General features: G+C 43.3%; 1 protein-coding gene across 1 annotated transcript; it reads right to left on the reverse strand.

The window, feature by feature from the left end:
- Nucleotides 1-1,252: 1,252 nt before the first annotated feature.
- LOC108406670 (arrestin-C-like) lies at nucleotides 1,253-13,782 on the reverse strand. Its single transcript, XM_037002958.1, is given in 11 exon segments — nucleotides 1,253-1,376; nucleotides 7,889-7,931; nucleotides 8,946-9,001; nucleotides 10,514-10,647; nucleotides 11,036-11,112; nucleotides 11,374-11,464; nucleotides 11,643-11,778; nucleotides 12,393-12,463; nucleotides 12,644-12,703; nucleotides 12,821-13,020; nucleotides 13,770-13,782. Coding segments are annotated over 11 exon segments (1,005 nt in total).
- Nucleotides 13,783-14,350: the final 568 nt, after the last annotated feature.

Raw genomic sequence — 14,350 nt, forward strand, 5'->3', positions numbered from 1 at the left:
GTTGGGATGTGGGTGATCGCAGAGTGGGGAGGGCCGGGCTGGATGGTGGGGTGGGGGCGGGAATGGCCAGGGCCCGGCAGGAAGGGTGAGGGACCCACAGAGGGTGGGTGGTCGTGCCAGAGGGAGTCGGGGGTTGGTTGGGGAAAAGCACAGGCTACGGTATGATCTAATCACTGACCATGGAAGAGGCCTCCAGCTCTCTGTAGTTCCATTACCTTCCAGGAGGAGGAAATACTAAAGAAATCACCAGGCATGTCTGAACAAGCTGATTTATTAGGTCATCATTACAATGGGGCTCCCACATACAGGCACCAGAGCAAGCTGCTCAGCTCCCCGCGTGTCCCTCCGCTGGCAAAGCCTCCTACCGAGTAATTCATTCGATGACTATGTCCTCTGAGCTTGCAATGCAGCAGAGAGGAATGAAGGTTTAGGAACAGCTTCCCCAACGTCCTCCGGCTTCACTCCCTTTTCGTCATCTCAGAGAAGTGACCCGTACCCGGCTTCCCAGCGCAGATCCTCAGCCCCCACTTGGTAGCTGTCCCCTCACCGCTCCTTCCTACCCTGCCCCGAGATTGACCACACACTGGCTTGTTTCCCTTCGCTCCCTCCCCGTCTCTCAACACCAAAGTCCCCTGTGACCTCTGGAGGGGAACTAAGAACCTGCGGGTGGGAAGGTGGGAAGGGATCGCAGAATGAAAGACGGAAGAAGCAGGGGCGAGAGGGCAGGGGGGAAAGAAAAAAGAAAAATGGAAGGGATGAAGGGGAAGGACAATTCTGAGAAGAGCAGGGGGTGGAGGCGGAGGACGCAGAAAGGCAAAGGAAGGCGTGAAAAGCACTGAACTATGACACAAAGCTCAACCATATGTTTCCACTGCACACACATTGAAAGCAACACTCCAGGGAACCATTTTTACATTTCCAAAGTCATTAAATGGAGGGTGGCAAGGGGGGAAGGGGGCATGGGTCTTCCTGGCCTCACATTTCATTACCTAGCGCCCTCTGTAGCAAGCATGGAGAGGGAGAGAAAAATAGAGCTAAGCTAATAAGGAGATCTTTAGTTCCCTGAAGAAATGTCTTCTTACTCTTTCCCCTCCTTTTTTTTAATGCTCTCCCTCCCCCACAGCACAACACAACACACACACACACACACACACACACACACACACACACGCACACACATTTCCCCTGAAAACCTAGACAGTGCAGCCTGCCTATTGCCATTCGATTTCTTCCCAAACTGCCAGTGTCTGCTTCATGAAATCAGAACTGCTGGGTGTCCAGCCCTCAGGACCACCATTCCTATGAGTTCCACCTCATGGCTTCCCTTGTGATGGCCTGGGTGCGTCAGTATCAGGGGCAGCAGCACACCAACATCACTGCAAGACTTCCAATGTGGAGTTACAGCTCTCCCCTCTGAGACAGGGACCCATAGATGTAGTCAGAATAGAGTGAGGGCCTCTGGAGGGGGCAGGGCAGGATATTTGCAGTCAGAGCAATGTAACTACATGCAAGGAAACCCCCCTACTAAAACTCTATGTTAAACATTGAGCTCTAGAATCATTCTTCAGTGACATCAGTTAATGTTCCCCAGATAAAGAAGAGTAGCACATGTTTTATTATGCTAATCGTTTGTAACCTTGTGTAAGATTCACTTTAGCATGCTAAAAGGCCCAGGCCTATGTGCTGTCTTTCCTCCTTCAGATCTGAGGAGGTGATTCTGCAAACTGAGCAACTAACTTAACATGCAGACCCAGCTGTAGACAGCATAGTTAAAGGGAGGAAGAATTCCATCTTAAAGATAAAATTGCATTTTAACACCCAGTAAGTTCAAGAGGCAAGTTTCTTTAGCAAGTAGACAATACCTCAGCCCACCTGGGGGCTGGGCAGGCAGCCTTTTGATGTGCTCCCAGACCAAGGTGCCGGTGTCCCAGAGAGAAATCAAGGCAGGAAATTCCTTACAGTTAAGTTAATTTTTAATATTCAGGGACCACTTAACAAGTCCCCACCCCTAAGTTTTCTCATGTTCTCGAAAAATCCTCAACTGCCTATAAAACCCCCTAGACAACGTACCACTACTAACTCTCTTGTCCCTCCTGGCATGAGCCGGGAGCTCTGTCCTTTCACTTTATCTCTAAATAAAAGCCTGTACCTTGCTCTCCTACCTTGACTGTTTGTGAAGCTCATTCTTCAGCTCCGCAAACAAGAACCCTGGCATCATCTTCAAGCCCACTCCCTGAACCTCTCTCCCTCAGTTATCTGGTCCTGGGATGCCCTCAGGCTCTCCTTCGTTCTTCTTGTAAGAATAGAAATAGGTTAGCATAAGCATAGCCATCTTAAAGGCCTAGAAGCCATTTTCTGAGTATGTGACTTAGAAAGAAAAACTGGAACTGGGTAAGGCCTTGAAAAACAAGTTAATCATGAGCACCGGGTGGTGGGCAGCTGTGACCCTTGGTCAGCTAACCTTGGTCAGTAAATCTTACATACCAAGCTTATCGTGCAGAACCTCCCTAACCATTGAGGAGTAGTCTTACCCTGCCCTTGCTTAACCCCAGGATATATGTCTTGCAAGAATAATGTATAGTTATAGAAAATTGCTATGAGTTAAGTGCTTTGAAATTGCTATATAAACCCTTGGCTCTGAGTGCTCGGGGTCCTTGTTGAGACCCGCTGCATCGGGCTGACTTGGACCCCAACTAGTTGGCTGAATAAAGACTTTGCTTGAATTTACATCTCTATGCCTGTGTAGTTTGTTCTCTGGGGAAGCCTCGGAAGCCTGCACCCTAACATTTGGGGGCTCGTCCGGGATCTCGAGCGGCTTCCCTGAGAACAAAGGACAGCTGGAGGCAAGGTCTAATTGTCCGGACGGGGCAGTGTAATTCGAGGGTCGCCCCCTCGTGTCTGCATAAATCCATTATAAAGCGGGAGTCGCCATCCCGTGTATGGTCTCGGGTTAGTAGTCCCGAGTGAGGAAGTCAGGGCTGGTAGTCCCGGCCCCCAGGTTAGTGACCCTGGGTAAAAGTCCAGGTAACCAATCCTGGCCCTAGGGTCCGAGTGACTCGGCCTTAGGAAGGCAAATCCGATCGGCAGAAAACTGGCGCCCGAGGAGGAAAAGATTGAGCTCGTCACCCTGCGGCAGTCCGAGTGGACGCCCTTCAGGAGAATTACGAGAGTTTTTGAAGACCCTGAAAGTGGTGAGTGTGGTGCGCACCAGAGTGAGAGAAGGACCGGTCCGAACGAGTGCGATCAGATGTGGTGTGTGTGTGCTTAGTGTTATCATTGACTGTTTTACTGTGTTTTGGTTTCAGTTTATATTTTTTTGCGCTTCTCATTTTAAGTTTCCTTGTTCTAAGGTTCTCCTGCTCTCTCCGTTCCTCCTTTCTGCCACTACATCATTCCCCGCGGGCACGGGTCGGGCAATTAAGAGCCATTAGGGCGCCCGCCGCTAGAAGACTCCCGTGACAGGATAAGGGGGTCACAGCCGCGAATCCCAGATAAATTCGCGTCCCCCGTGGAAGAAAAACTGTGCAACGACAGGCACTCGTTCACAAGCACATACAACAGTCATTTTGTTTGAAGTGGCATCTTCATCCTTCGCCTTTGTCTCCCTCATATTCTTTTTCCTTCTTTCTCACCATGAGACAGACTCAGACGACCCCCTAAGTGTGTAAATGAATATATCTTTCTACCTCCGGATGGTATTAATGAAATTGATTTAAAGACAAGCGCTTGTGAAAATTGGGTATTCTAAAACTTCCAGAAAACCTGATAAAAAGTGTTAAGCATTAATGCTAATTTGAGTTTGCCTGAGGCGGGCATGTCCTTGTAGTTATCAGCTGCCTAAATTTACCTGAGGTCATTTAAGTCATGTTATCTGCTAAATCTTTTAAAAATAAAATGCTTAAAGGCTTGGCTTTGTCTAATATTCAGTAAAGGTCTTGTAAGTAATCTAGAATAGTTGTTACGAATGAGTGAACTAAATGACTGAAGCAAGTGAACCTCTTTTTAATTGTGTGTTACAGTGTGTATACCTACCTACTGCCTGAGAATCTTTGTAGAAACCTAAAACCTTAAAGTTTTGCTAAGTTAAGAAGATATACTCTATGAGAGATTGTGCTGTAAAGCTCATGGTTACAGAAATTATAAAATGTGTTCATAAATTTGTCAATCTAAAGAATGTTAGTTTAACAGTTTACAATGGCCTGCTTCTCGGTGTTCACTGGAAATTAAAGTTTCTAATGGTTTTAAGTTTTAATTAAAACTACTTAAAGTAATAAAACATTTCTCTATGCTAAAAAATGTATGTTTTAATAAGAAAAAGTATAAAGAATGAAAACTCTTCTGCATGCTAAAAAATGTGTTTTGTGATAAAAGAAAGTAACTTTGTTCTAAAGTACAGCTATTTATTTAAAGAAAGAAAACAGCGTGGTGCCTTTTGTTGTGGAAGATCCGCTCAGCCTGTTGCTTTGGGGGGAGGGTCAAGATGTTTAGAGATAAGGTGAGATAAACCCAGTCAAGCTGCAGGCAAGCCCAGGCATAATTCTCACCGGTTTATGTGCTTGGGACCATGGGGCAAATGAAGAATAAATTACTATATTCTTACAGATATAGTCGTGCCTAGTGAAATTAAAGCAAGTGAGTCTTGATATCAAGTGCACAGCAAAATTAGAATCTCGTTTCCAGTTAAACAGTTTTCTTTAACTGTTAGTCTGCTCTTAATGTTGAAAGATCAAAGCAGTTTCTCATGCTTAAAGTCTCAGTGAGTTGCCAGAATATTAAAAAAAAAAAAAAAATGAAATCGTAATATTAAAAAGACGAAAAGCTAAAGTTTGTTAACAACTGTATAAGCTTTATTTGCCTTTGAAATATTTTGTTATTGAAAACGATTGCATGGCCTGAGAAATTGAATTATTTATTCCATATATTTTTATAAGTGGAAAAATCTCTAACCAACAAATGATTAAAGTTGTTACTGATTATTTGTTTTCTTAATTTATCCACCTAAGCAGAGTGGTAACAAAGCTTTTTTTAGCTGATTAAATGCACTTAGTTAACAAACCAAAATTTATTCTTAAAAATTAAACTAGAATCTAGACAAGATTATGTTTCTCCCAGAAAAACAAGTTTCACTGTAAAAGTTTAAATGGACAAACGTGTGACCACTTTTGAGAAAGGTTGTAATAGATTTTTTTGACAACCACCAGGTCTTCTTGTTTAATTTATATGCTGTATGTTTTAAAAAAAAAAAAAACATGGGGGATGAAAGGAAAGGAGCGACACATAGCAGCAATTAACCGGAGAGTTCAGCTTTATTAGGGAAAGGTGCTAGGTTATATAGGAAGGGACATGAATTGATTGAGGTGTCACTTCTACGGAGCTGTTGGCTGTTGGCTAGGTGCTGGGATTGGGAGGGGAGCGAGAGGTGATTGGGCTTCAAGTGGCGCCGGCGGAAACCAAGGCCCCCCCCCCCCCCCAAGAGAAGCCGGAAGTTTGCCATCTTACTAGTAGTAGTCCTTCAGAGGACTCTTCATATTTTTTAATGCAAATGATCTTAGAGCTTTTAATAGAATTTGCATAGCAGCTTATATCTACTATTAAAGAGTAAAACATTCTTGAAGCTTTCAGAGAAGACCTGTAGACTTAAGCACTTTCTCTGCTTTTTTTGTATCTGGTCTTGGACACTTATGCTAAGTTCAAAAAAAAGTGCTTTTACCTCTAGTTAACTCTGATATTTTCCAGAGGGCCCCTGGAACATGTCAGAAGAATTTTTTCTCATTAGAGAAAGTATTTGACTAATTTGGCTTATTTATCTGATATATATATATTTATTTACCAGGAAAGCACTGTCAAAGAGAATGATGCTAAACTTTGTTACTAAATGTTTTGTATTACAGAAATATCAGAATTTCCTTATGTCAACTGTCTTACAGTAAGCTCTCATCAGATCTTTAACCATTGTCATTTGTAAGTCTTTTGTCATTTATAGTATTATCCCTAAACTGGTAAAGAACTAGATTTCAGCAGAACAGGTATTAGTTACATAAAATTACATAAACTAAAGAAAATGATTTTGTGTCTTTTTGTTTCAAATGTTGCTGATAAAGTGTTTTAACCTTGTTCTCTTAAACTGACAACAGTTTAGTAAATGACTATCTTTATGAGCAGAATTGAAACTTCCTTCTCTCTACCTGATCCCTCCAGAGTTTAAAAACTTTCAGTGACTGTTTTTGTATTCCATGGCAGTATGTTTATTTGCATGAGTTCAATAAGAATCTGCTTTCCTTGTGAGAAGACTACTTAAGAACACTGGTTATACTGCCAGGGCTTTGACTGGAATGTCATACCTGAGAGACATGTGCATGGACTCAGATGTGAACAACTTTAAGGAACTAAGATTGACTTTATAAAGCCAACAAAGCCCCTTGGAAGAACTGGCCTGGTACCTTGCTTACAGAGTTCCCAGCAGCCTTACCAGGTGAGTAAAGAAGGTCACTTCCTGGCAGGTTCAGAGACCTCGAGAAGAGAAGAATTCATCCAAATCTACAGGTACTGCAGGCAAAGCCTGATGGCAAGTCTAGCTTGGCTGTCTGGCCTCAAGAGGCCTTTAAAAGTTCAATCTGAAATTCCTTACAAAAAGTTCCAGCAAAGCATATTTAAAAGAGCCTGTGTAATCAATTGCTCTTCTTGCTGCACTTGTGCAAATGATCAAGCCAGCTGTTAATTATTTTCTTAACCTGGTTACTTCTAATAAAAATGAGGGTGATTTTAGAGAAAAGTATTGTTTCAATAACTGCAGCCTCCAGAATAGAAAATCCAACTCCAGATGTTGCTACATAACCTAATAACACAATTTGTTTTATCTTGCCTAGAAGCCACAAAACTGCAAATAGTAATAGAAGCGCCAGCCTTCTGAAGCCCTCTCAACTGACCAGTAATAGAGACCTAGCTGCACCCTTTACTGCACCCCCTTCTCAGCATGAAGCAGCCAGAGCGGTCATCGCCCCTTTTCCCTAGCAGCAGCTAGAGTCCCTATCTGTAGAAGACAAAGACCGAGACTCACTTTATCCTCTGCAAGTAGGCAAAGAACCTGCATTGAGAGAGTTCCTAAAACTTACACCTCCCTCTACAACAAGACAGAAGTAATCAGCACCACCCCAGCTTATTCTAACAAGTAGTAGGCCCGCCAAACCGGAGTCACTCCATGTGTTACCTTTATCAAAGAATGCATTAGCACCGTGCAAATCATAGTGTTGAGACAGAACTATCAGAGTGTTAACCAAACAGATGACCCCTAATTTCATGATTGAAATAGATACATGAAGAAGAGGGGAATGTAAGAATAGAAATAGGTTAGCATAAGCATAGCCATCTTAAAAGGCCTAGAAGCCATTTTCTGAGTATGTGACTTAGAAAGAAAAACTGGAACTGGGTAAGGCCTTGAAAAACAAGTTAATCATGAGCACCGGGTGGTGGGCAGCTGTGACCCTTGGTCAGCTAACCTTGGTCAGTAAATCTTACATACCAAGCTTATCGTGCAGAACCTCCCTAACCATTGAGGAGTAGTCTTACCCTGCCCTTGCTTAACCCCAGGATATATGTCTTGCAAGAATAATGTATAGTTATAGAAAATTGCTATGAGTTAAGTGCTTTGAAATTGCTATATAAACCCTTGGCTCTGAGTGCTCGGGGTCCTTGTTGAGACCCGCTGCATCGGGCTGACTTGGACCCCAACTAGTTGGCTGAATAAAGACTTTGCTTGAATTTACATCTCTATGCCTGTGTAGTTTGTTCTCTGGGGAAGCCTCGGAAGCCTGCACCCTAACATTCTCAGTCTCCTTATCTCCTCACCTTCCCCTTCCTGCCCTTTTCCCCCCTCCCCACAATCTCTTACCTGGCAGTCAGGTCACCTAAGATGCTGAGAATAGAATGACACCCTAAAATTAACAGCTGAAAATGGAAAGTGGCAACCTAATTTTACTGGGGGATAAGGGATCATAAGGCCAACTGAGCAACAGAATGTGTTTCCTGAAGGGAAAGTGGCTTGCTCACTGAACTCACAGGTTTGGGAACCTGGTCTGGGAGAAGGGGTGGGAAACAGTTTGATTGGGTCAGTCCAGCTGGGAGGAAACAGAAGTGGCTCCCCAGCCCCTGCCTAGACAGAGCCTGAACCATCACTCACCCTATATAGAACACCACTGAGACAGGGACCGTGGGCTTAGACAGAGTAGGGTGAAGGCTTCTGGAAAAAGCAAGGCAAGATAATTATAGTCAGAGCAGTGTAACTATATGCAAAAAAACCCCCCAAAACTCCATGCTAAACATTTAGCTCTAGAGTCATTCTTCAGTGAGATCAGTTAATATTTCCCAGATAAAGGAAAGTATCTCAGCATAGCCCATGTTTTTATTATGCTAATCATTTGTAATCATTGTGTAAGATTCAATTTAGCATGCTAAAAGGCCCAGGCCTATATGCTGTTTTTCCTCCTTCAGACCTAATTAAGTACTTTGCAACATGGGCAATTAATATGGCAAACAAGGCAGCGATAAACAACATAGCAAACAGACAATAACTTAGCCCACCTTAAGGGCAGGGCAGGCAGTCTTGATATGCTCCCAGACCAAGAAGCTGCTATTCTGGGAAAGAATCTGCAGTAAATTTCTTATGCTAATTTTGTAGAGGTACCTGGAGGATAACATTTTAAGACCACTTAACAAGTCCACACCCCTAAGCCCTTTATCACATTCCTAAAAATCCTCAACAGCCTATAAATCCCTTAGACAACTCACAACTACACGCTCCCTTATCCCCTCCTGGCATGAGCCAGGAGCTCTGTCCTCTCACTTTATCTCTAAATAAAAGCGTCTCTCTTGTTCTCCTACCTTGAGTGTTTGTGAAGTTTATTCTTCGACTCCGCAAGCAAGAACCCTGGCATCACCACCAGGGTGACTGACTTTGTAGGCCACCAGAATCCCCAGGATCTCCTTGTTCATTCCAGGTTGAAGACTGGAGGTGGTAGTATACATTGTTGTGTGCTTGTGGGGCCAGGGGAGCAATTCATTCAGTCCCCCAGTCCCTTCTGTGCACCTTTTGTCTTCTCACAGGTCTCCCAGGCTCTAATCTGTCCTGCTCATTGGGACCACATTTCTGTTGCTAAAATCCAGTTTTACCATGTCATCCTTTGCTCCAGAGCCTACCTCTCTAAATATAAATACTCTGCTTGGCTTTCACGACCCTTAACAATCTGGTCCCACCCAGCCTCTCTAACCTTTTCTGCCTTAACTCCCTAACACCTGGAATATAACCTAAGCCGACCCATCCTCTCTCCATGCTCAGAACATGCCATGTGGATTTCCACCTTCTAGCCTTTGCCCATGATGTGCTCCCAGTCTGGAATGCTCTTTTCTTCTTCTGTTGCTATCCAGATCCTACACATTCTTCAATACCTAACTCATTCTATCTCCTCCAGGGAGCCCTCTCCAGCTATACTGGCTTCTTTTAACTTCTATTGGATTTATAATCAGAACCATGTGTACAAACACTTAACTGTGAGATTACACTTGCATTCCTCTTTGTTCCCAGCTAGGTCATGAATTGACTGGAGGCAAAGACTGTCTAAAACTTCTCTGTATCCTCCCACATTGCTTAGCATAGGAATGAGCATGTAACAGATGCTCAATGAAAACCCACTGATTGACAAATAGGACACAGAGAGCTGTACGATTTGGGAATGTCTCTTCCTGGCCCTGGGATGCTGATCCTCTCTGTAAAATAATGCTGTTTGAATGATTCCTAAGGATCTTTTACCAATAGCAGTTTATTGCTACATGATTGATAAGGCATGGGGAGAGGTGGGGGGAATGAACGCTTACCAGACAGTGGCAGATGGCTTTGGCGAAAGACACATCTAACACTAGGCCAGCCTCCAAAGGCAGAGGAACAAATGAATTATTTGATAGAATTCTATCAGTTCCTGTCATATCGTTATCCTTTTTGTCCTCCTTTTCCTCTATTTCTCATCTCCTCATTTCCCATCCTATTTCTGTCTTTGCTAGAAAGTAGCTACTGTAGAGATTGGATGATGTGATAGAATCCTTCCACCTCTGCCACTTATCAGCTTTGGAAACTTGGACAAGTTCCTTCATCTCTGAACTTCAGGGTTCTGAAGTGTAAAATGGAAAAAGACACATATCCAGTCTACTTTAGTGGGATTCTTATGAAGATAACATGGTACATATGTAAAACCTTTGTGAGTTCTGAAATATTATACAATGTAACAATGTTTTCCTCACCACTTTTTCCTTTCTTGCTGCCTATGACCTAAGTCTGCCATTGATCCCACAGGCATTATTTAGCTTACTGTTGGCCCTCAGGTCTGGAGGGATCTCTGAACACTGGACTAGTGACATTAAAAAAAATAGGTATGTGTTATCAAAGGTAAAACCCAGAACTGTATCTATAGCAATCAGAATGGGTTGGGGATAGAAAATGGAAGTTGGGAGTTACATTTGAACTTACATCGTGCTGGAGGCCAGACTGGTAGCACCATACTTGAGTTTGCCACCCACTGCCAGGCTCTGTTTCTGGCAGTTGGCATCCAGGAGTGGGGTTATTGCAAGGCTCTTGGAGAAATTGGAGTTAGCAGCTATAGTCTCCCTTTGAAAGAAGAACAGAGCTTAGGCTAGGCTTGCCAACAAGTGTACTTGCATTCTCAAGAGTGTCTTGCACAATTCTACAACCTACTGGAGTATCCAAAATTGCTGGCATGTCTGACCGTGGAGAGTGGGAACATTTGCTCTGGTGGGAAATCCTTATGCCCCTGCCCTTTCTTGGGATTGTGATGATATTCTTGTTGGTATACTCTCTCTAGGTCTCCTGGAAATCCCTCCTTTTCTCCATGTCAGCCCTCTCTTTGACCTTCCTCAGTCCTGGGATCTTATCCACTTCTTTCTTTCCCTAATCCCCTCCTGCACCTCCATTCCTCAGCCCTCTTCCTACCGCCACACCCCTTGGCCTTCTGGCCCAGGCCCCAGTGACAGCTCATGTGAACTCCTGAACTAACATGGTCTTGGTGTACTTGTCTAGTGAATACAGGACAACATTTGTGATCTGGCCATCTGAACAGCCAGGAAAAGTGCATGACTATAATCAGTTAGTCATCCTCAAGACACCAACTCACTGCCTTCAGATATGACCTTATACGTGGGCACACTATGAATAATGCACTAGGACGTGCTCACGGGCAAAGATATGTATTTCGATAAGCCTGCATCAGAGGGAAGGTCTAGCTGAATGCAGACTGCTTAAGTGGAGTAGATTGTTGGCAAAAGACCTGTGCATTTGGGATCAGGTGCAAGGGAATAGGAAAAGAAGCTCACCTGAAATCTTGATTTTTTTTTTTTTGATAACCTTGTTGGTTCAGTTGTTGATAGCATTGATGACAGAGGTGGGTTTGCCATGGTAGTGAACCTGAAGCAAGAGAGTTCCATCACAAATTTGTGAGAGAATGCCCGGTCAAGACCTGGAGTTCCTGTTTCCTTAGCACTGTTGCCACCTTGGCTCCATCCCTATCTACCCAGTAGGAAATTATTGAAGAAAGGGTTTCAGAGGGGCTGCAGGGTAGCAGGGAAAATGGTGGGTCACAAACCTCTTTGTCCATCCAGACCTGGAGTTGTAGAGGCTTAGCTGACAGAAGGAAGTAGTGAATGGTCTGGGTCCAGGGGCCAGGGCCTGGCTTCAGGGGTGCAACTTGTATTTTCCAAACCACCAGCCACACAGAATCTCTGAGTAGAGGTCAAGGGGTTAGCCAGAACATCTCCTTTGGGACTCTGACTCTCCCCATGAAAACCACATAGCCCAGTCCTTGCTTGGGAGGGGAGGGGGAGTGGAGGAAGGCCTCCCTCCAAGAACTCCTCTAGACCCTCAGTGTAGGTATCTAGGCCATGGGTCAGCAAACTGTGGTTCACTGGCCAGAACTGGCCTGCTGCCCGTTTTGTATGGCCTGGGAGCTCAGAATGGTTATTACATTTTTCAGTGGTTGAAAAAAAATCCATAAAATTCAAATTTCAGTGCCTGTAGATTAAGTTGTATTGGAACACAGCCATGCTCATTCATTAACCTACTATCTATGACTGCTTTTGCACTGCAGTGGCAGAGTTGAGTAGTTGCAACAGAAACTATATGGCTCACAAAGGGTAAATACTTATTTTTTGGCCATTTACAGGAAAGTTTGCGGACCATTGCTTTAGAGCAAAGAAGAGAAGTCAGAGAGGAATCTGAAGTGGGCATCTGAGTTGTTGGTGATGGTGATACAGGGGTTAGAAGCAGGGCTGTTTCTATCCTTCCTCGTCTGTTTACTGGTACAGGCTAGATGCAGGGATTTTGGAGAGTACCAGACTATCTCTTGGGGATTTTCTCCTCCAGGTTTTCAGCACAGACACTCTTTAATTCAAAGTCAATCCCACAGGCCTGCAAAGGGACAGGAGCAAAGAGAGCTCATTTCCAACACTGCCCCTCCCTTCCTCATGGGTCTATAAGGAAATGCCAACCCCATCCCTTAGCTGTTTGTTTCTCCAGGCTTGTCCATTTGTCCCTCTGTTCCTCTCCCAGCACTGCCCATCTATCCCTCTTCCTAAACTGAGATCTCACCTTTTCTATATCTCCAGGACCTGGCTGCAGTGTCGTTGAACAGGGCAAGTTGACAGCCATCTAGGGAATCAGCAAACAGAAGAAACAGAGACCAGAGACCCCTTTCCTCTATTCTCCTTCTATAGCTTTCCCTCTTATTTCCTCCAGAAATCTTGCTCAGTACTGGGGGGTCAGTACTTGCAAAGTAAAGGGGTAGACAATGTCCCCCAACTTGTGCAGCACTCACTCCTGTAGGACTGTGAGGAGCCCTTGGGGGCTGGTGGGCTCAGCTGGGACCCCTTGTTGGACTTGTACATACAGATCTTTGCAGAACGTCAGACCAATCACATCAAAGTCATCATGGCCATAGCAAAAGGCACGTGTCAACATGACAAAAACTTCAGGCAAAGGAGGAATAGGGTGACCTGTCAGGCCCAAGGGGGAAAGGAGGTCTTAAGTTGTTCATAGAAAGACATGAAGAGATGATATAATATGGTCAAAACAGTGTTGCCATAAAAAAAGAATTAATACACTTAACTACAGTAAAATTCAGAACTTCATTACAGTAAGAGTCTTTCTAAACAATGAAACAAGCAAAAGTCTGGGAGAAAATATTGGCAGCACATATAGCAAACAAAATTTTAGCATTTACAATATATAAAGAACTTGCGCAAATCAATGATAAATATAAAAATATCCAAATATAAAAGTGTGCAAAGGCTCTTCGCAGAAGCACAAAATGGAATGGCCAATAAACAATGAAAATTTATGCCCAGTCTCATTAGTAATTAGATAAATGCAATTTAAAACCACAGTGAGATACTTTATACTCATTAGATTGTCAAAAATTTTCAAGTCTGATAATACTAAGTGTTGGTGAAGATATGGATCAATAGGAGCTCATTACACATTGCTGGTGGGAGCACACATTTGTACAACCACTTTGGAAAACTATCTAGTAAAACTGAATTTGCTCATATCTTATGGCCTAACAAGAATTTAAGGGGACTCGTAGCCAAGCTCATAGTAAACTTCAGCAGAGATTGTCTGGACGAATGGATTTTGGACCATTAAATACCCACTGCACTGGCTTTGATAATAAGAATAAGAGGTTTATATGTGCAACCATTTTTTAGAATTCTCTCACCAACAGAGGACATTGTGAGGCTGTCTGAATAAACCAAAACAACACGTCTGCAAATCTGAGTAGACTATGTCCTGCTTCATTACATAAAACTGAGAGGGTCCAGGACATATTTCTAACCACATAGTTTACAAAAATGAAAAGCAGAAATTGACAGTCAAGTTTAAACAAATGCCTAAAAGAAACACTCAGTGGTTTGGGGGCTCTCTCTTAAAGAATGACTGGGTCTATGGGCACTTGATAGTATGGGTAAATGTAGTAACCACATTTTTTTTCATGTGAAACCTTCATAAGAGTGTATATCAAATATACCTTAATAAAAAAAAAGAATTTAAGGGGACTCTTGCTTGTGTTTACAAGGAGACACATACGAGCATGTCCATTGCATCAATGTTTGTCATCATCAATTTGGAAATAATTTAAGTATTTATAAATGGGAGAACAGTTAATACAGTTGTACAAATAAGACTTGTACAAATCCCTCTAGTTCTCTGAGCCTCAGTGATATTCATATAATGGAATACTAAACTGAGTTAAAATAAATGAACTAGAACTGCATGCATTACCAGGGTTAACTCTAAAAA

The sequence above is a fragment of the Manis javanica genome, chromosome X, assembly GCF_040802235.1.
Source record: "Manis javanica isolate MJ-LG chromosome X, MJ_LKY, whole genome shotgun sequence".
NCBI lineage: Eukaryota > Metazoa > Chordata > Mammalia > Pholidota > Manidae > Manis > Manis javanica.